At 33.1% G+C, this 24,220-nt stretch overlaps 1 protein-coding gene across 1 annotated transcript in view; it reads left to right on the forward strand.

Annotated features, from left to right (window-relative positions):
* Positions 1-429: 429 nt before the first annotated feature.
* LOC117122510 (ubiquitin-like modifier-activating enzyme 6) overlaps positions 430-24,220 on the forward strand; it is a 67,418-nt gene continuing 43,627 nt past the window's right edge. The window contains exons 1-5 of the mRNA XM_033268098.1: positions 430-565; positions 4,832-4,895; positions 5,533-5,627; positions 6,980-7,008; positions 9,099-9,193. Of these exons, the coding sequence (XP_033123989.1) occupies positions 4,855-4,895; positions 5,533-5,627; positions 6,980-7,008; positions 9,099-9,193 (260 nt within the window). The 5' untranslated portion in view covers positions 430-565; positions 4,832-4,854. The remainder of the gene's footprint in view (positions 566-4,831; positions 4,896-5,532; positions 5,628-6,979; positions 7,009-9,098; positions 9,194-24,220) is intronic.

The raw sequence follows: 24,220 nt of genomic DNA on the forward strand, positions 1-24,220 counted from the left end.
ACACGTAGACTATAAACACGACTGTCTGTATCTGCAAGTTACACGCCTTTCAATGAATCAAAGTGGGAGTGTCCACACAAGTTCGTCGTCTGCTCAATTCGCTTCCTGTTCATTATCACTTCACAATAATATACATTTTATATTAAGGTAAATAAATTTGTGATAATAAAATATAGTCTATAAAAATATTAAAATATAATTAAAAATATGTTTACCTTAATAATTTAACTCTTATTAATTAAAACTTACAATTCTTTGTGTAGAAACGTTTCTTTCAATGATTTTCCTAATTAAAATCCAGGGCACTTTTTGTGCCTTTAAAAGCTCTTTTGATTGGATTAGAATGTAGCTAAAGAAAGGCTTTAGCGTGTAACAGCCAATCAGAATCCATGTATTAGAATTAATCAGTAAAGGGAATTCCCGGCGAAGAAGAAATCTATGTAGGGCTAGCTAGGCCTTATGAACTTTCGATCTTTCTCGCTACGTTGAGCATTACAACCGGCATAGTTGGTTGCGTGAGCTAATAATTTTATTTTGTCAATTACCCAGTTAATAAGAATTAAAGGTAATCAGTTATTTTGATTTAATTAAAATGCAAAATCTGGAAAATTGTAGAATTATGATTTTTTTTTATGCTAGCTAGCCTAGGCTAGAAAGAGGCCTAGGCCTATCTCAGTATCATCATCATCAGGCTGAGCTGAGGTGGGCTTAGGGCTCTGTTGTGGTGGTTTCAATAATTCAACGATCAAGAGCCTAGGCTAAGCGTAGGCTAGGCCTGCCCTCTACTTGGCCCATATAGGCCTAGGCCTGGGTATTTTCTGGGCGTGTGAGTGAGGATTTAGGCCTAGTAAATGTTTACGTTAATCAGAATTTATTAATTATAATATAATTATATTTATAAGCAAATGTGATTCTCAGGACCTTTTTTGACTCAAATTTGAGTCTCCACATTTCTGAGGGTCGTGAGACCATTTCTGACAAAATAAGACAGACTTTAGAAAAACTCATTTCAAAACATTTTGTCAAATAATTTTACATATAACTGTCATTTTGATTCTTTGTTTTTGTAATTTTTCAATTTTTGTATTTTTTGTACCAGCACTGCTACAGTGATACAGTTCACTGTGGTTGGCCTTGGTCTCCCCATTTTGTTTTGGATGATTGATAAGATCATTAAAAACAACAGGATCTCACATTAACATGTACCTGTTAATAAATAATGTTTCTTCGTGTTTAAAATGATAAGTTAATTCTTTTCTTTTTAAGTTATGTTTGAACCTTTTTTCCAAGGTTGGGCATGTACAAGCTACATTTTTCAATCATTATATATTTGTGCAGTCAAGATAGCCCAAGTCGACTGTGCATTAAGTAGAAAATTCATCATTAATTTATTGTTTACATTAATCATTTCATAATAACGAGTAAATATTCTTCATACTATGAAATGGAACATTCCGCACACAATCGACGCCAACAAATGCCTGCTGCACTGTGCTGAGTAAATAAAAATTAAAATGATTTATCACAGCCACTTTGTGTTCGAAGAAATATGACAGACTGCAAATATCTGTTCCTGATAAATAAGAGGCAAATTCTATGGCTATCAAATTATTCTAGATTTTGCAAAAAAAAACCAAGGCAATGTGTCAGGAAACAATTGCATTTTGATTTTATTGAGCTTCAATAACCTAAGTACTCAACACAAACATTATAAAAATAGCCTTGTGTTTCCTTGGGTTTGCAAAGAATATGGGGTCTAAAAGTGGGTTGCCACCTGAAGAAGTTTGAGAAGCAGGGTCGTAGACAGTACATTTTTTGATACTTTCAAATGTAAGTATGACATTTGTAGACAGTACATCTTTTGATACTTTCAAAAATAAGTATGACATTTACATAACTGTCAAGAGAGGTGGGAGTGCTTATGAGTATTAAACTCTTTACTTCCTGTTGTCACTAAAGTAAGGCATCACTCGGTAAGGCCAGACAGCCATACTGTAAATGTTAGTGTTTGCTACCATTTGGAACTACAGCATGTCAGAAGAATAACCACTTTGTGCAAACTGTTACCACCAGGAAGTACTGCAGGCTTTTTGTTGCTGATTAATGAAACTAAGCCCAAGAAGATGGTTTAGCCCAAACATTAAGGTGATGGTGGCAGTTGTAGAATCAAGGGGGTGGGGGAACAGCTGGCATGGCCTGGCCTCCCTACCCCTCCTATATATTTAAAACTGAATAAAATGATGGAGAAAAAAGTCCGACTGTGCCATTTCTAGCCATCTAAAGATTTCATGGGGCTGAGGTGGTGGATCCTCTGTTAGTGCAAATCCCTCCCTGACCTCTCAGTGGTTACAGGGAAGTGATGTTTACTGGGCAGGAGGGACACACCATGACCTATCACCAGTGTTGATATTTAAAAATTTACATGTTTGGTACCTTTATAACATTGTGAAGTACAATGTGCGGATTGACTGCTTTTCATGGTTAATGAAATTGTAGTCACTGGAACAGAGCATAGAAAAATTGATTTAAAAATGTATGACTTTGATTACCAAAATGATTAAGATTAGGGTTCAAATATTACACACATACAGAAAAAAAAAGAACAAAGACCCTTAATATAAACTTTGCTGTTTGGTTTATTCTGGATCCATAGTATAGTATAGATTTTGCTTAGATGGGATTGAAAGAGGTGATTATTTTGTAGATTTAGATGAGATTCTTGATTTTAAAATAAGTCAGTCTTGATTTGTGAGACAATGTGAGTCTAGAATGGATCTACTCATCTGTGACTCTTTTCTCTTCACAACATACTGTATTTTCAGGCCATACTGCATTCTCCTAGAATTGAGATGAGAAACTGACACTTCCCTCTACAGTATGTGATGACGTGCAATCGAAAGTTCCTTATTGTTACTACAAATGTATAAGATAATATTGTTTTAGCTATAATTCATTTATACCATTCAGTTGTAGATACTGGGACATATTAAAAGTTTTTTCATAAAAATACATTTGAATGGAAGCCAGTCATGGCATCCTCTACCAAAGTCATCCTTTACAAAGGTACCACTTGCAAAATCTCCCCTTTACAATTAATTTATTCGTACCACTCAGTTGTAAATACTGGCATATATTAAAACCTTTATGGTCAGTAAATACGTTCGAATGGAAGCCAGTCATGACATCCCCTACTAAAGTCATCCTTTACAAAGGCACTACTTGCAAAATTTCCCCTTACAACTAATTTATTCGTACTATTCAGTTGCAAATACTGGCACATATTAAGTTTTTGTGATCAGTAGATACATTTGATTGGAAGCCAGTCAAGGCATCCCCTACCAAAGTCATCCCCTACCAAAGTCATTTTTTACAAAGGCACCCCTCTCAAAAGTTCCCCTTACAAACTAATCCCTGATGAAGTCGCCCCTGCAAATTAGGTAGGCATTAATAAAAAAAAAAAAGTAGGCATTAATAATACAGTTGTGCACCCACTACTACTGAAATAATTTATTTTTTAAACGTGTGTGTAATAACGTTACAGTGTTTCAGAATTTAACATAAATCTCACTAGTTTGTCTGACAAGTGGCTAATTTTCCAATAGGGGGAATGCTTTTTGTAAGAACCGTATTTGTAGATATTTTTTTATGGAACTGATAATAAAGCAAACTCAGTACAGTACATGTACAATATTTATCATGCTCAGTATTGCTATCAACATTAATCAGTTGTGGTGTTCTGTGCTGACCACCCACATAGGTTTGCTTCAATCGATCAAAAATAATTAATTGCATCAAAAGTGTATTAGCATTGTTTTGCTCCTGTTGGCATGCATCTATTCCTATCCTAATTGAGATGGGCTTTGTTTTTTTTCAAGATTGCTTTTGCAGACTAAATTTTGGAATTGCTACTTTGGAATTCGAAAGTCTGTTTTTTTTTTTTTTAACCAGAATACAGAATACAGAATTTTTATTGGTTTTACTATGCTAGTACAATAAAATAATATTGATACTGACACTCTATCATAATAATCAAAGGTAACATAAGTCTGAATGTAAGTACTTAACTCCAAAGAAGCCCACATTATCTTGATTAGAAGCCCATGGGCTTCTTTTTGAGATGGGCTTGTTTTCAAGATTACTTTTGCTGACTGAATAGGAGTACTTCCTTTCGAGATGGGCTTCTTTTCCATGGAGCTTCTATTCAAGGTGTTTACGGTATACATAAATATCACTGTTCCGTGGGTCCCAACTCCCTTGCAAGTCGCAAAGGGATCTCGGAAACCGGGATGGCTTCCGCACTCTAGCAACCAATTATATGACTAAATTAACTGAGCAGTACGCAAGAAAATTTAAAAGAAACTAAGCACATAAGCAAACTTAGAGAAGCAGTGCATTAGATTTACGATCTATTTGTAAAACAGATCATTAAGGCTGAGGCTTGAAATGATGACGTCACTTTGTTGATATAAGATTTACTGTTTAATGTTGAAGGTTAGGGCACATGACATTGTGTGACGTCATTATAACAGAATATCATATTTAGTATGCATCACTAAGATGTTTCAGTTATAGCACACTTTGTTCTCTATTTTTTTTGGAAAGAATGTTTTTAGTATTAAAATATTTTAAGTCTGTAACAACTAATGTTATATAATACAGTATGTATTTAAAAAAATGGTCTCCAGTTGTTATTGAATAAAAAGTTCACTATACCACATAATTTAATCCAAAGATGTTAGGTATACATTTCTTTCTTGTTTGTTACTTTTTGTTGTTGTTAAATTATATGAATTTATATTTCAATTAATTTATTATAAATCATTGTTATCAGGTTGTGTTGAAGAATAAATCAAAATGGCATCATCAGCTGATGAAATCGATGACTCTCTGTACAGGTATGTACATCTTCTCCTTTTTATATTGTTTTAAGTCTACACATGTTGGACATTGTGTAAGGAATTGTACATAACAATGTTTGCAAACAGCCACAAAGTATGCTACTCCATTTACTTATTCATTATATAAAAAAAATATTACTGTAAATAGTAACATTATATAATAGCCCAATCCCATAAACACTTAAGTTTTGAGATAAAAAAAATAGTGTGGCTCACACATTGAAAATTGCTAGCTAAGCCACAGACCAGAAATGCAGCTAGGATAGTCTTGAAGGAAGATCCTGATTGCATCAGAATAACAATGGAGTAGGCTTTTACCTAAAGGTTGGCTTTCCTGTTGACAGTACAGCAATATTATCTAAATCAACAGACTGAACAAAGTGAGATTTTTCTGATTTTTTAGAAGGAAACAAAAACGGGAATGTAGTTGCTAAATCAGGATATTGACCCCATTAGAGAGAAGTGCCATTAAAACAGCTTTACTCACCACATGCCAATCAATTTTTTAATTTTTAAAGTATGTTTTTGGAAATTTTAAGTTCTCTAGAATGTTTATGTTCTTTTTATATAATTATATTTGTTTAATGTTATTGTCGTGATCACCATTAAATAAATTTTCATTTTTTGTTCTCAGTCGGCAGCGTTATATGCTGGGAGATAAAGCCATGAAAAAAATGGCTCATTCCAATGTTTTCTTGAGTGGCTTAGGTGGTCTTGGCATAGAAATAGGTGAGGTTATATTAATACAGATGCATTATACTTGATATTACATTGAATATATATGGTATTGGAATTTTACAAAGTGCTTACTTTGTATATTAAATAAGTTGTTAGCTTTCAGTTGACAATAAATGATGAGAAATACTTTCCTCATTAAATAAAAGATGCAAAAATAATTTCAGGTCCATGTATTCTTTGCTTAGGCCGCAATTGCACTGGACATTAAGTAATACCCCTTTTACACTGCCAAGATCAGAATAAATCCGTGTTCAATCCGTAGTGATCCCGGGTGCAATTCCTATTTACATTGACCGAAAAAGTCTGGGTTATCCCGAATATTGCACCCATTTTACACTGGCAACGAACGCAGTTTCAAATACCGCCTTCAATTTGTGTTGCAGTGATGATCATCATTTCGCTCGAGTTGCTTGTGTAGTGATGGAACCAAATTATTGTCAATATTTAAGCAATATATTGGCAGATTTTTTTTTTTATCCAAATTAAATCAGGAATTTTGTTGTCAAGTTTATACGGAAGCACAGGAGGTTTAATTTAAAAAGTGTGTTTGCCTGGTTTGTTGCCAGCCAAGTTTAGGCCTACCTGACCACAGTCGTGGTAGATGCTAGGTAAGGCTTATTAATCCGTAATCGAATTTGGTGTTGTTTACACTGACGATTCCGGTGTGCATCTGGGTTGTCCAATGCTGAATTTGTCCTGCACATTGATCCTGGAATGTTTGGCAATCCGAGTTCTACTTTTTGACGTTTACACAAGCCACAACTCGGGAGTTTCTAGCTTGGGTATTGGAAAATCCTGGGTTATGTCCGGAGTTTTACCTGCAGTGTAAAAGGGGTATAACTGAGAAGCTGGTTAGTTTTATTAAAATAGTCCACTGCAAACAACTCAGGAAACTTACCTCTCACGAAAACTTACTAAGACTAGTGGTTAGTTTATCGAGTGGATTGTGCCCAGTAAAACTGACCAGGTTAGTTTTATGAAGCTGCAAAAATCCTATGCGAATACGCATTAGTCTTACCATTTCTTGCAGTAAAACAACCGACTCAAAACATTAACCCATGGGAATTTTACCCACCGTCTCAGTAAATTTTTTTTTTTTTTGTAAGTCCAGTCTGAATGCGTCTTTAGCTTCCTCAATTAACTGGCAGTTAATTTGGTTACAGTATTTCAGAAAGAACTGAATTGTTGTGTTCGATTTTTTATTAGAAGTTATTTCTTCTATAAATTTTGCTAGGGTTCACGGTCATTAATTTTAGTTAAAATGTGATTAAATAGAACGCCAGTGAAATTAAAAATTTTTAGATGTAAATCAAACTTTGTGAAAATGCAATTCTGTTTTACAGCCAAGAACATAGTCCTCGCTGGTGTAAAGGTAAGCTTGTTAAGTTTTATAAGAAACCATCATACTTTAGTAGTAGACTTCCTGGGAATATTTACCTTGTTCATTCCCAGTCACACCTTCTGTTTCCTTTATTATTTATACTATGGTTTTTTTTAATTCTTTTTCTACTTTCTCATCCTCATTTTAGTTTCCTTGTACATGGGCCTACTATGGCTATCTGCATTATTGTTTGCAAAACTGAGAATGATCAGTGCATACATGATTTTACTTGCAATCTGTGTATGCACTTCAAACTGTTAAAACAAACATTAAATATGTATAAATAAGGCTCTACCAAAGTTATATACCTTACTTTTTCAATACAGGGTGTAAAATAGCATAAAAGCAAATAGTGCCTCATTGTTAAAATGGTCTCATTGCTAAGCCCTGAAAATCTAGGATTCTAGTAATTATGATGTTTTGTATGTTTCTGAAGAGCTGTTCCAATTTTCTATAAAACTAAAATTAGGGATATTTTATTGACTTATACCTAAGCAATGTGAGCATTTACAATCTGATTTTGAAAACTATAGTTCAGGTCTAGGTGCTACCAATGGCCCTAGTTGAGGCAAGGAGAGGTGTGCTCCTAAAAACAATTTGGTTGTTCCTTTGTTCTGGAAGACTTTATTTGTGATGTTCTACTATATATTTGTAATCATAATCAAGGCATTAAAGATTTGAAATTAGAAAAAGAATTTGGCGTTTTTGCGTTGAATCTCTTGGTCCTTGCCTTACTCATAAACACAGCTGTGAATCCATCCATGCTTAAATTTACTGTAAATAAACATTTTTATATTTATAGAGAATTATAATTGAAATGATATTGAAAATGATTGCATAGATCATTCTGTGAACCCATATGTATTATTCTTTCCATGTTAGTACCATCTCGTCTGCAGCCGAAGGTTGTTGTACTATTCTTTGCCTTTTCCAGAAATACCCAGTTTAGTATTCTATGCATTGCGCATGTTCTATTCATGCAACTACTTCCTTTCTACCTTCACCATCCAAACAATATGTAGACCCTGGCCAAGCCAGCATGCCTCTGGATATCTTTCCCATCTAATAATAATTTTTCCTGACATCACTTCCCTATGACCTGTTCACCCTCTTGACCAGATTTTTCCTGTTGAGATCGGGCTGTTTTAACATGCCAATTCCAAAAATTTCCTGTATACCGATTCATTCTGCCTATCCAAGTATTAGATCAATTAGCCAAACAATTAAATTAATCAATTAATAAAAATGAATTAATCAATATGTCAAGTAATCATTTTTCCATCAATCAATCATTCCATTGATCAATCGGTCAAGCAATCAATCAATTCCCCATTCAATTATTTGACTTTTCTTTCCTCACTTGTGGGGTTGGTCTTTGGCATTTTATTCTCTCTCTTATTTTATTTATTTATAAACATATTTTACATGAATAAGATTTTCATAAAAATTATGTTCTATCAAATGGTCCATGAAATAAATATGAATCTAACAATTATAAGTAACAAAAAGAAATATTTTTGGATTTTTTACAATATTTAAATAAATTTATGCTATGTTTAAATACATAATAATTAAATGTGATTATACATAGAAAAAAATTGAATTATTTTACCTAAAGTACCATTAATAAAAAGGACTAATAATAATAATAATTAGATTTGATCTCATATGCTGAAAGTGATGTAGTCTTATAGTTCTGCATAATATGTTTCAATTTTCTCATTAATCAAAGCATACCTTTGTTGTAGGGCCCTTCAATTTATAATGCTCATTTTTTCTGGTACTTTATTTTCACAGGCCTTGCAATGATGGAAGCATTCCAAGACTACATTTATTTTGCTAAACTCTTTTTTCCGGGGCTCAAAAACACATTAATGTTCATATTTTATAGTTTCCTGTTTTCTCATCATATTCTTTTTTTTTTTTAAATCTCTTTATACGTTTAACAATATAAACATTCCTGCTTACTAGTTTATAAATATAACATTCACATGATGTTAAAGGATATGTAAATATAAAATCGTTTTTGTATATTTTTCTTAATATTTTTATATGTCTATTTTCAATTTCTTTTATTAAAGTCTCTGACAGTTCATGATATCAAAGCAGCGGCATGGAAAGATCTTGGAACGCAGTTCTTTCTTAAGGAAGCTGATGTGCAGAGTGGCCGCAATAGGTTTGTGAAAATAAATTATTAATTTTATGAAATTATCAAGTATGAATCAAAAACTGTGTCAAAAATATATAAATTCAGCTCCTTAATAATTGAATCTCTAAAAAATATGGTGGAATAGAGACGCGTAAGGTGGTTACCGAAAATTTATGTTCCATAGTATCAGAACATTTTAGATATTTGTTTGGCTTTTATTAAAGATCTTCCAATAGTTATAGCACGTACAGACCATGTAATTCCCCAACCATTACTTATATCGCAAACCCTATTGCTCATACACTACCCTCATTGGATTAGGATTAATGGAACCAGGCAGCATTTACTTTAGTGTGTAAATTACGACACAAGCTGTGTGCACATAGTGCACTTCTTCACTTGGATCGTTCACCTGAAGAAGTGCAGTGTGTGCACGAAAGCTTTTACCTGAAGATGTACACTGCATTAAAGCTTGTCTCAATAAATTTATAGACTATAACCATCCTGCCTGTTACTATTAATCATTATTCTACAGAGCTGTACATCTACTTATAATATCTATTTACATATGATTCACTCTGTAGTTAATGGTATTTACATACAAATTCATTAAAATTTATAAATAATACATGGTAGTATAAGAAAGACATGGTAAATCTAGGTAGAACAAGAAACCATGTGTGAAAATGTGGTTAAAAGTGGGGGGGGGGGTACAAATTGCAAAATATAGAAGTCTTGGGCCTTAAGTCCAAGTGTTGGCTGGGGCTAGGGGACTGCCTAGGATCCCCGGTGGCAGTGCCACTGAGAGGGGCAGGGGGTAAGATCCCCAGGGCCCAAGCTTACCAGGGACCCATAAAAATTTGCAGGTAGCATTTTCTTTTCAATTTTTTTTCCCCAAAATAACAATTACTATTATGGGCCCTCAATAATGGCATGGGTCCTCAAATAATGGGCCCTCCAGATTGACAAGCCCCCCCCCCAAACCTCCTTGCGCTTTGCGCTCATAGCTGGGGGTCCGCACCAACCCTTGCCCCGTTACAGCTCTTGGCGGCCCTGCCCGGTTGGGGTTTAGGGGGTGAAACCCCTGAAAGCTCTGGCATGTATAGCCTTAATGTATAAATGGTATCTAATTGATTTTTAAGGAATGTAATTAACATTTATTCCACACTACATTTTCAAAATACAGTGGTAGATTCAGGAATTTGAAATAGAGGGGGCCCAAGGGAGGGACTTTTACAGATAGTGTAGTCCATGTTAACTCCATCTTGATTGGGGCTGAGGTAAGAAAATTTTTGATTATGGCACCTCTCAGTCCTAACTTTGAATATAATTTTCTTTTTTCTCCACTTTGAAAAAATTAGGGAGGGTAGGCCAACTGGGCCCCCTTAAATCTGCACTGAAATACTCATAAAAAGTTTTTCAATTTATCCTGGTATTCATAATCATTCCCGCTTACATATTTCATGCAAGCTAACATTCATAAAAATAATGATTTATTATCTACTGATTAGCTTGTGACGTATTCAAACCATAAAAAAACAAATAAGATAACTTGAAATAGTCACTCTAATTTAGTCTTTTTGCATGTACACTGTACTTTTAGAATCAATCAAGAGGTTTTTCCTTTTTTTCCTCTTTTTGAATTCACTTTTGTGCAAGTTGTATTGCGACTACACTATTGAGAGTGGAATACTTTCCACTCACTTTGAAAAGTGGGATTTTAACTATAGAAGATTGGTGAAAAGAGAGGGGACAATTAATATGATGTTCCTCCTACTTTAAAAAGTGGGGGGAGGAACATGTTCCCCAGTCCCCATTGATTGATGCCCATGCTTAAAAAATCTAAGAATATAATAATAATAATAATAATAATAATAATAATAATAATAATAATAATAATAATAATAAGAATAACAATTAAGATAATAATAGAATCATTACTATTATCATTTATTAATGAATAATAGTGTTAAAAATAATAGTATAATAATAATTAATAACATCTATAATCATCTTTGCTATAATTAGATGACTTTATTAATATAGTATACAAATATTTACTGGGATGAGGGGCGTGAAATTATAGCCGAGGTGATCTCAAGGCTGTACTATGTCCCGAGACAAAGTCGAGGGACATACTGTAGTATAGCTTCCAGATAACCAAGGGCTGTAATTTGAACTATGACCTGATTAAAATCCCAGTAAATATTTGTTTTATATACCACTACATAGATTCCCCGTCCTTGAGTTGTGAAGAAGCCTAGGCTAGGCCTAGTTAGTAGCACTTCGCTAGCACTTCATCGACGCCTGCATTTGATAACTAGGTAAATCTCAATATGTGGCTTCAAGATACTTTTCAAATACTTCTTATTATCTTTTCTTATTATCACTGGCTGCTGAACTCACTAACTCTTCTCATGTTTATTTACCAGTTTAAATCTAGAACACTCTTTCATTGTTATTCCTAGCCTACTTGTACGCAGTCTGCAGCAGAGCAATTGTCAGCCACTTCCAGGTCATCAAATTTGATTAAATAATTAGAAGCGCACCTTCAACAAAAGGCTTATCATTAATTTTCTACATTGTGACGTACGAGTGAATTGCGAGAGGGCAAAACAAAAAATCTATTCCGGGTTAGCCAGGCTTGGCTGAAACTGTTGCCCGGCTCTTAGCCAATCAAATGCCTGGAATCTGTGTAGTCTGTATATAATAATCAGGGGCGGATCCAGAAATGTCCAAAAAGGGGGGCCGGAAGCGGAGGCCGAAAGTTGGGCCGATTAAGACAACACTGTCGTAGGGGGTCTGGGGCATGCCCCCGCGAAATTTTTGTGTTCTAGACGCCCGAACATAACATTTGAGGCATTCTGGGCTATCTTTTTTTTCTTTTTCTCTCTTTTTTTCTTTTTTTTTTCTTTTTTTTACCTCCCAAAGGGGGGCCGGGGCCGGGCCGGGCCCCCCCCCCAAATCCGCCCCTGGTATCCCCGTGCATTATTGAACCTGAGACCTTTCATATTAAAGGCGCACCTTGCTACGAAGACATAGCTGTAATCTAATGGCTAATAGAACGTCCAATTCCCAGACTGAAAAAATGTGTGGATTATACAGTCGAAAATATACAATCTGTCTCTTATACACATCTAGATGTGTATAAGAGACAGATTCTGACTTAAATACCATACATAATAGGCCTATACCGGTACCCTATCGCCACCTATACAACACTTTATCTCATGATAATTCTACATTGTGACGTACGAGTGAATTGCGAGAGGGCAAAACAAAAAATCTTTTCCGGGTTAGCCAGGCTTGGCTGAAACTATTGCCCGGCTCTTAGCCAATCAAATGCCTGGAATCTGTGTAGTCTGTATATAATAATGAATATTTAACAGTAACGTAAATGTCAAAAATAAAATTGGATTATTTAAAGCTCTGTCCACACTATCAAATTTTCTTTGACAAAAACTGTTGTATGCCCATATATAGTCATGATGTGCCTATATATGGGCATAATGTGATGTCATCATGCTCATATATAGCCATGATGTGCCTATATATGGTCATGGTGTGATGTCATCATGACCATATTTAAGCATGTCACATGTTTTTGTCAAATCAAATTTGATAGTCTGGACAGGGCTTTAGGGAACTAAATGTCCTGGCAAAAGCAGAATCCTGCTTTTGCCACTCCCAGGCAGTAGGATTTTAATGAACAATGTTTTCTGTCATTTTTAAAAGTGTATAGTATCATTAAGTGTAATAACTGATCATCCAGTCTTATTGAAAATGGTTCAAAATGGTTCAAATTTAAAAAATATATATAGCCATGTTATCCATTAGTTTGGTCATTACCTTATTCGTACAATATTGATAGGTGTTAGGTTCTTCTTTTTTCTTTTTAAGTCCTTATATATTCATCTATATTTCATAATGAGACAGTAACAAGACACTCTATATCTCATTACACCGACAACATGTCTCATTTAATAAAATATGAGGTCATACCCTATATACAAAATTAAAATCACTTCTAGGAAAATGATTCAAACATGATGTGACATAATGTAGCATGTGTGTAAATATATAATACACACATACACATACACCTGATATAGGCTATATTTAATAGTTATATTTATACTGATTATTTCTGAGTAATAATAGTAATAATTATATTATATGATGGTGTGATTAAGATTTCCTTCAAAGTACTAACAAGGTACATCATGGCACAGATGCAGTAATCCACATTATTGATCTTAGGAGCAAAGAATAACAACATAATGAGAATGTTGAGTCACTGAAATTCTAAATAGTCTACAGTCAATAGAAAGACATTCATGATAGGATATTAATGCTCTCTTAAATCAAGGTATAGGATATTGATTATTTAAGTACTCAAAGGTTATGCTATAGTTATTGTCATCATGATCATCATGCTAACATTATAACTATTATTATTATTATAATTATCATCATCATTATTTCATCATCGTTATCTGAATCGTAATCATCAGTAGTAATACTGCTAATATCAAACTGTAGTGTTTGTAATTTCTTTAATTTTTAAACAAAACTATATTTTTATAAATTTTTCAATATGTTTATTCTTACATAATAGTAATAATAATAGTAATAATAATAATAATAATAATATACTATTATTATTATTATTATTATTATTATGTTAAAAATCATTAGCCAAAACTTGCTGGCAGGACATGGTGTCCAACATGTTCGAGAGTGGAGTCCGAACCAAGGGGCCAACTAGATTTCCTGCCGGGGCGGATCCAAAGATGTACAAGGGGGAGGGGAGGCGATCGAGACAACACTACTCTAGGGGGGTCCTACAGTATTTTTGTCTCCCAAAAACGCCTAAAAATACACCTGAGGCATTTTGGGAGAATCAATTATTTCTTTTTTTTAATTTCTGAAAAAAAGGGGGAGGGTTTCCCCACCCCTGCCTCGATGAGGGTACCAGAAAAAATCTCTGGTAGGTTCAGGGAGTTGGGGTGGGGGGGGGGAGATAACGTTGTTTGGTAGGCAAATTAATATTTTTAGCACACCATTAAATAAGGTAAGTTTGAAAGTTTGCTGAATATGTAGGCCTATCATCTCAAAAGTTGAAAAAAGTATGTAGGCCTAGGCCTATACAGTAATTTCTTTTTAGTTTTGAATGGTATTGGGGGTGGGAAGCTAGCGATAGTTTTAATAGACTGCAGTGTATTCAAAATTGGCAGTTGGGCCCGATCATCTGTCACCCGAAGTTGTCACCGCGATAATCAAGAGCGTACATGATCTAGGCCTAGGCTAGGCTAGCCTTGCTTACGAACTTACTTTCTTTACAACACAAATACGTACACTGTGTAACAAAGCGACCCACGCGGTGCATTATTAAATTATTTTACACATTTAAATGTATTTAACATATTTGACGATAACACGAAGTCACTGATTAGATTATTATTAACGATACTAAGATATAGGCCTACTGTTTCGACCGCTATCACACCGCATCGGCCCTCAGAAGTGGTTGGCGCATTGGTTGTGGCTTGGACTCCCAACCTCGAGGTCGGGGGTTCAAAACTCTCACTGTGCAAATCGCTTGTGCCCTTGGGCAAGGCACTTTATCTACGGTTGCCTCTCTCCACCCAGGAGTACAAGTGGGTACCTGGTAGGTTCCAACACAACTGCGCTGATTACTAGCCGCAATATGGAATAATAATATAATTTAACTTAATAATTTAATTTAAATAATGTGAAGCGCGTAGAGGCTTTGTTAATCCATTAAGCGCTATATAAGACATGTTATTATTATTAGTGGAAAAACCCAAGTTGTAGTACCTTCATATTAGTCTACGTCATACAGACCCTGCCCTGCATCTACCGCGTTAAAATAACAATTACAATAAAAAAATTACTTTGTGAGGCACGCAATGATGTTTACAGCAAGACTACTCATACAACAACACAAATATAGCGTCGCATCGCATGGAGTGAGCAAAAAATGGAGCTCAATGAAAAAACAATGTATTTTAGCATAAATTTTTTTAATTTAAGGCTTTCGCCAAAATGGCTAAAGCAGTTAATTTTTTTTCCGCCAATCCAAAATAGTTTTCGTCCATGGCGATTTGGAGATCGGTTAGCATGAGCCCAGAGAGTTACTTTTGAATAATAATAATATTTTGATTACTTTCGAAACCAGTACATTGTATTAAAAATAAATAAATTTCACAACTATGATCTAGCAAAGCAATGTATTGACAAACTGTTACTATAGTACTTCTCTCTTTGCAAAATAATTTCCCAAGGTATTGCCACCACACCAGATCTATTGATTTTCTATGTGTGCCATGCGCATTATAGTTGCTATCATTCTGATGTGCCTATTCTGATCCTTTTTATGTTGTAATAAATTTGAAATCTTCTTGATATTTTCTTTTTATGCTACATCTTTGTTCCATGTTCGAATGAGAAAATATAAATATTTTATAGGTTTTATGTATTTTAATATTTTACTGTACTTTTCATGATTTTATACAGTTATTGATATTTTTGATGGTATTTATCACCAGCTTTATTATTATTTGTAATGGACCATCATTAGCATTGGCATTACTATGATCATCATCACAATCACCATTACCATCTTTCTCACATCACAGTCGTCATTTTCCTTGTTTTTGTTATCATCATCATCACCATTGTTATTATTGTTATTATTATCTTTATCGTCCATTTTCATCATGATTATTGTCATTATCATTGTCATCTTCATCATCATTGTCATATTGTCATTATCATTTTCATAGTTATCATCATAATCATTGTCATTATTTTTATTGTCAAAATCATCATCATCATTGTCATTAAAATATTTTTCATCATTGTTGTTATTTACATTAACATCAGCTTTATAATCATTATTATAACCTTACAACATTATTATTATCATTATTATCATCATTGTCATTATTATTATCATTATTATCATCATTGTCATTATTATCATCATTGCTATAATCATCACCATTGTCATCATTATAATTTTGACCTGAAGATGTTAACTATAATACAAGACAAGATAATGAAATATAATTTGAAGAACATGTGAAAAACATTTATTAGAATGTAAGCTGTCTTTATGATAATTTGTTACTAGTGTGGGTTCAGGTCTAATAGACCTGTTGACGCTGTAGTTTTATTTAATGTATTTCTTAAGAAGCATCTCTGTTCATCCAAAGAGCTACATAACATAATTGCCTAAACTAATGCGACACTTTACATTAGGGAACATTGTTAATGTATTTCTTTTTGTGATTTTTTTGTTGCTATGCAAAATTCATAGTAGCTTGTTGCATTCATTATATAAATGTAACTTTAATATTAGTAAGTATCATAATGTATTTCTTTAGAAGCATACATTTTGTGACTTGTTAGCAGACTGTTGTATTTATTAGAAGCTTCCTCTTTGTGACTATACTGGGAAAACATAAAATGTATTTCTTTTGAAATTGCTTTTTTTTAACTGTACTAGAACTTTATTACCAGTAATGTAATATATTTTTTTAGAAACTGCCATTTTAGATGTTATACTAGAAGAACACTTTTTTTATGCCTTTTGCTCTTGCACTAGGACTACATTTCTCATGTGTTCATTCAAGCTAGGTTTTCATAAATTTTATTGACATTATAAGCTGAATTTTATAGTCTACAAGAAAAATATTATAAGCCAAAACTAAGTTTTGCCAAAGCACTGTTCATTTGAAAAGTGGGGGGTCGTCAGTCAGCAATTTTTTAGTATAGGCCTAATTCTAAATTCATTTCTAACCATCACTTACCCCATAAATTTATGATTTTGGTTGCTGAACCACAAACCTAAACTTAAAAATATCATCCCAAAACTTATCTGTACTTCTGGGTACCATGATAATTTTTTGCTACAGATGTTCTTCATTAGCTTGTACTAAAAACCATGATTAAAAATAAAGCTTATTAAAGCTTGAAAATGGGCATTTTTGAACATTATTCAAATATTTAAGCTCAATCTTGATAAACATTTTTTTTGCCCCAAAAAATTGTAGACTATAGGTTTTCAAGATTTTTGGACATCACAAAGTTTTTTTCCCTAATGTTTAAAGCATGCCTTCTGAGGCTGTTTTAGGATTAACTAATGTATTTCTTAAAAGAGCTGGCTTTTCAGATTTTAACTTGAACATTATAATGTGTTTCTTTAAAAGCTGCCCATTAGATGTTGTACTAGAGGGAACATTATAATGTTTTGAAAATGCCTTTCTCACTTTGCGATATATACAATGTATTTATGTAGAAGCTGTATTTTCAGGCGATTAGAACAACATTTATAATATTTTTCTTTTCGCTTTTTTTTTTGGCTTTGTCAAGCCATTAGCCTTGCCACCACTCTAAACATTATTGTAATGATTAAAATATAATTCCATGACAAAAAATCTAGTTCCAGTTCCTGTAAGTTCAAGTTATAATTATCTTTTGATTGTTCATAAAACGTTGCTGGATGTCTACCTAACATACATTTATTGAACATTATATTATACTACTAGGATTACATTATTAATTAATGTATTTCTATAGAAATTGGCTTTTCAAGCATTGTACTATATATACTGTAGGCCAGCCGTCTCGAAAGACGATGCTATACGCCATGAACGATGGCGAGCCTGGGCAGTGAATTTGGAGATCCTGGGTTGCCCATGCGTCAGAATCCCCCTCTATTTCCATCACTGGTGGGGTCCAAAGGAGTGCAAGGGTGCACTACGTTTGGCACCTATGATTTTGGTTGCTGAACCACAAACCTAAACTTAAAAATATCATCCCAAAACTTATCTGTACTTCTGGGTACCATGATAATTTTTTGCTACAGATGTTCTTCATTAGCTTGTACTAAAAACCATGATTAAAAATAAAGCTTATTGAAGCTTGAAAATGGGCATTTTTGAACATTATTCAAATATTTAAGCTCAATCTTGATAAACATTTTTTTTTGCCCAAAAAAATTGTAGACTATAGGTTTTCAAGAATTTTGGACATCACAAAGTTTTTCTCCCTAATGTTTAAAGCATGCCTTCTGAGGCTGTTTTAGGATTAACTAATGTATTTCTTAAAAGAGCTGGCTTTTCAGATTTTAACTAGAACATTATAATGTGTTTCTTTAAAAGCTGCCCATTAGATGTTGTACTAGAGGGAACATTATAATGTTTTGAAAATGCCTTTCTCACTTTGCGATATATACAATGTATTTATGTAGAAACTGCATTTTCAGGCGATTAGAACAACATTTATAATATTTTTCTTTTCGCTTTTTTTTTGGCTTTGTCAAGCCATTAGCCTTGCCACCACTCTAAACATTATTGTAATGATTAAAATATAATTCTATGACAAAAAATCTAGTTCCAGTTCCTGTAAGTTCAAGTTATAATTATCTTTTGATTGTTCATAAAACGTTGCTGGATGTCTACCTAACATACATTTATTAAACATTATATTATACTACTAGGATTACATTATTAATTAATGTATTTCTATAGAAATTGGCTTTTCAAGCATTGTACTAGATCATTACATACTGTATTATTAATCCCATATTGCTGTTCACCTTATGAATGTAGAGGAAACGGAGGTCATTTTCACTTGTAATTCTGTCAGCATCTGACGAAGATACAATCATGATTTATTTACAACTTTTTCATTTGCTTCTCTTGATATGCATATTTTTTTCTTGTAAACAACTGTGAGATTCAATATCTTACAGAATTCAGTGCACCCACATATAGATGTGTCATCCATTTAACAAATTTTAGTTGTATCTATTTATAACTTTCTTTATTCATGTATAATAAACAAGTATTTAGAACTGTATGATGAATTAGGTGATGCTTGGTGAACTTTGCAGTTTATAGCCTATGATTTTTTTTGCTGCTGCTGTTAATTATTGTTGTTTGTGTTGTTAATACCTTACTCTCAAAGATTTTCAAAGAAGTACAGTAATGTTTGCTAAACAAAATATTTAACAAATATTTATTTTGTTCACGAACAAAATACACATTTTTTTAATGAATATCAAAATAACATACTAAGCTGGAAAAATGTATATTAATGCATACTTACAAATATTACACTATTGAAATATTGTACTAATAGTATGTACGTTGGTTTCCACAATGCTAACATTTTGATTCAAATGTTTGCCTATGTTTTGATATGAAATATAAATGTGACAACCTTAGATTTCTAATGGTAACATTAAATTAAAGTGTTGCCTTACATAATTAATATCTCTTATAGACTTACGTTTTTTTATTCATTTGGAATGTTAGTCATACTGTAAACAGCAAAAATTATGAGACTACTGTCGCCAGAAGACTGGGAGAAAGTCTCTAACTAACATAGTTCTTTTACATATAAGTAATAGTAATTCTGTCTTTCATGAAGCTATAATTTACAAGAAATGAAAAAAGCATTATGCAATGTTCGTGAACATGAACATTAACATGAGTGACACACTTAACATAGCATGTGCTTCTGAAATTGCAAATGATTGAGATTAACATAATGTGATTGGATATGTTCACACATAATGTTCACATCCTATGTGCGTTTCTGGCCAAATTGTTGTTGAATGTTATTGATTTTCTAGATATTGCATATTAGGCAATGCTTTGAAAGAAAAAAATAACAGGCATGTTTTTAGTAGCTTATTGATAACCAAATTTCTTTCATTCATCAATATTATGGAATTTCATCTTTTTATACTTATAAATATACATTGTATTTATGATATCCATATCATAAATTTGTGGCCAATAATTCACTAAATGTTTTTTTTTAATTATGTGACAACTATTTCTATTATTTGAAACTAATTTTCTGTCTTCTGCCCTCCCTTAATCTTAAACACTATTTAATAAACATTTTATAAACATTTAATAACATTAAAGAGGATAAGTTTAATGAACATTGCTATGCCCTAATTTAACATTATCTAGTTTTTAACAAGTTATCAATATACAACCATTCACATCAGGTACTGACTAATACCTGATTCACACTCATGTACTAAGTATTAACCAGGATTTCTGTTTTGATATTTCACTACCGAGATTCGTCACTTTTGCACAACAAACAACCTTTCTAGAAATTGGTACAATTGATTTGCAGACAGTGAAGATACGTATGACGCCAAAGTGAAAGATAATCTGCACCCCGTTATCATGAGAGCAGATGCTTGCTAAATATCTTGCGAACACTACAGGCCCCGTTGAGGACTTTCTTACCGAGATGTAGAGGGATTCTTACAAGGATATGCATTATCATGACTAAAATATCCTTGCTAGGCAAAATATCCATAGCAAAATGTTGTTACTCGCACCTAGTTTTTAAAATACACCAATGGCCAAAAATGTATTAATGCATATAGGATCTTGAAAATGTTGCTTTATTTCTAATATTTGTTGGTTTTGAATGGTTACATTAAATTAAATTTGTATTTTTTTACTTAAAGTCACGACTAATTTTAAAAATAGACCAATGCCCAAAAATATATTAATGCATGATCTTGAAAACGATAACAATATTTATAATAATATGTGTTGGTTTTAAATGCTTATATTAAATTTGATTTGTTCACCTTTAAAGTGTAATTTGTTTCAGAAATTGCAAAGTGACCAACCAACCAACCTTGGATTGTTTCTAATGCGGCTAACATTAAATTAAAGTGTCTGACTTGCATTATTAATATCTGAAACATTAGACCATTTCAGATCTGCCGTCGTCTTAAATTAATGCTATTTGAATTGTGCTTTTTATATGAAATGAAATTAAGAAAGGAAATACTTAATGTTTAATAGTCTACTGCTCGCAATTTATGTTGGATGTATATATTGGCCATTTGTTTCATGTAATATTTATTTTATGTACACAATTGCAATAAATCTTTTCTTTTTTGGGTAGTAGGGCCAATTCTTAAACTGAAGGTTTTAGCTAGCCCTTTCTAGCAACATGCACCAAAGTACTTAAAAGCAAATATTTTGTACCATATATCAGAAAGGTAATTTTGTATATGTTTTCACAAAATGACCTAGCTTACATAAAAAATATGGTTTAATGTCTATATTTTAAAAACTGAGATTGTAGAACCTTACTTTAAGGACAAGTGTTGTATATGCTGCTGCACATAAAAAATGTATAACACTAAGTCTATAGCTAAAGTTATACTGAAATTACTGGATTTGGAAAAATATGATAGTGCATATCTCATGACATATAATTTTATTAATCACGTAACAATTTTATGTTTAAGTTTATGTTATAGTACAGTCGATTGGTCAATAGATTCATCAGAATATAGTTAGAATGTGTTCCTTACCACTTTAACAGCATTAGTGTAAATATAAAAACAATATAAAAACACAAAAAAAAAAATCCAGAAAGCCCTCATTTTTTGTTGGAATAGGATGAAATGTGAGCTGTCAAAAAGTTAACAGCTAAATATGCAGTGCTGCCCCTTTAACATCGATTTGTAAAGTTTTATGTTTATGAATAGTTAACAGCCGGGGTACTTCAAGGAAATTGTGATTATGTTTTAGCCATAAAAATGCTGGTTTCCTATCCAGTCCGTGATATTATAATTTAAAAACTGGGACTTTAAGTTGACTTGTGTTTTAGGAATATATAGTCAACACCTTGGTTGAATTAGGGTTGTAACTGGGCAGGAAGTGGTAATTTTCCAGCCATGTGGTTGAGTAGGAGACCTGGATACATTATGTCCTGTAACGCCAACTCTTCACATGGTGATTGCTTAGCCTGCTACTCCCCACCAGACTTTTTTCTCTTTGCTCTTTACAAAGTAAAACAAGGTGAAAAACGTAGACAACTGCCAACTGTTAATTTTGCATTTGCAAAAGTCTTCTAGAAATACTGTAGTTTCTTCTGCCATACCATTTTACTTCTAACTTTCCAGAGGCTTACATGAATAAAGTTTCATAATCAGTACAATATTAATCCACGACTGAAGCACTTTTTTGCTGTTTTCATAGACTTATTCCTAGGTTAGTATTGCTTAGACATTGATGAAATACAATGAAAACCATATTCAGGTTTTTGAGATGATGTCCCCCAGAAAGATTCATTTCATTCACTTTTATTGTCAAACAAAAACAAGATAAATTAAGCAAATACACATGGCAATAGGAGGTTAAAAAGAAGATTTAGTTTAACCCCTTTACAGTAGTAAAAATATATAAAACATCATAAGAGTTTCACGTTTGGGCCAAATTTTTGCAAAATCATAAGATGACTGAGAGTAGAATAACAACCATAGTCAGTGACAAAAAACAGTAGCACAGAGAAGGATGTGGTGCAATGCCTACAATCACAGGTTGGCTGATAACACATACCAAGATAAGATACTGCTACTGGTTTGAAATATTCAAGTCACAGACTAATAACCAAGTTGCTCTAATTTTTTTTTTCTGATCAAACAGAATTAATGAAATGAAATGGAATTTACCACTTTTAACAAGATTACAAGAACTGTTTTATTGAAAAAATTAATGTAGATCCAGAACATCATGAATAAGGTAGCTAGGCAAAGTGTAACAGCATCTGTGCCAGTGTCTTGAGTCAATTAGTCAAAAGTATTTGCCAAATCAGATTAACTCCCAATGTTTCTGGTTGTTTTTTGTAACAAGTTTTGCCAAAAACAACCAGAAACATTGGTATTTAATAAGTGAAACAAACTCTTTAACAAACTTGACACCTTGAACATCTACAATTGAATAGTAGCCAATAATTGTTCTTCCACTATTATGATCAAGTTTATTAGATTTATAGAATGAGCTTTAAGAATTTCCAGCATTAATCTTTCAAAATAATCACTTAAGACTTGTTCTAACCTGCTCTACTTTTATGATTGCTTGGTTTACTGCTGTATGTTTTTTTGTGTATCTTGTGGTCTCTCTTGTAAGCCTATTAATACTAGATGTGCTATTTGGGGTTGTCTGAGAATGTTTTGATATCAACCTTCACTTTTTTGGACAACTGACTTACATTGATACTGAAGGAAATGTGCTGTAGCAGTTACTAATTCTTGCAGAACTGGGGCGGATGCAGAGGGGGTGCATGCAGAGGGGGTGCAGACGGTGTGGTCGCATCCCCCCTAATTTGTATTAAGAAAAATTATTGTTGTATTGTTGTAAGGTATGAAAGTGAAATTTCCGGGCATCGAGAGGCAGGCATGGATCCAGACCTCTTTGCACCGTTCGCCAATATAAAGGAATAGCAGTGCCTGGTGGTCTGGCGAATTCCAACTCTTTCTGTCAGAAATGCCACTTGCCTAAACCAAAGACAAAAATACATAGACAAAAAAAACTTTTTGCATTGTCTTAAGTATTAATCAAAGAGGGACTGTAATTAAATTGGCTGTGGGATAACGTACGGTACACTGTTACGTTCTTTTATTATTATTATGATTTATTTCACAATGTTTAATACAAAATCAATCACATGGAGGATAGGCTATACATGTGCCTTATTAAAAGACATATATAATTTTATTAGTCTTTAATGGAGTTTAATGGAGTTGGTAGCCTAATTGTAGACCTAGAGCTTAAAACTTACGAGCACACTTTGATACAGTACATTTTTTTTTTTTCAAATCATACAGCGTTGGAAGAAATTGAGAAGATATCTAATAATTGTATAATACTGCATTAATTTGCAAGTAAAATGTAAAGTTTCCAGGCCCGTATATCCGGTAGGTGGGGTTTTACGAAGAGTGCGTATAATGCACCCAACCAAATTTGATAAGGTCCACGTTTCCAAGACAGTTGAGAATGTACTGAATATAAATTCTTGATTTTTCTGTGATTTAAAATAAAATGTTAAATTTTTACATTTTAACCAGTAGGCCTAATCTACAGTACTCAGTCTGTCATGATTCGGAAAAATGCAATTTATTCAATTTTGAAATTTTGGCTGAAATATATGGTGATCATATACTCCAAACAATTTTTTACTTTTTAA

The sequence above is a fragment of the Anneissia japonica genome, unplaced genomic scaffold (assembly GCF_011630105.1).
Source record: "Anneissia japonica isolate Jap-2015-1 unplaced genomic scaffold, ASM1163010v1 scaffold1889_len2455224_cov183, whole genome shotgun sequence".
Lineage (NCBI taxonomy): Eukaryota > Metazoa > Echinodermata > Crinoidea > Comatulida > Comatulidae > Anneissia > Anneissia japonica.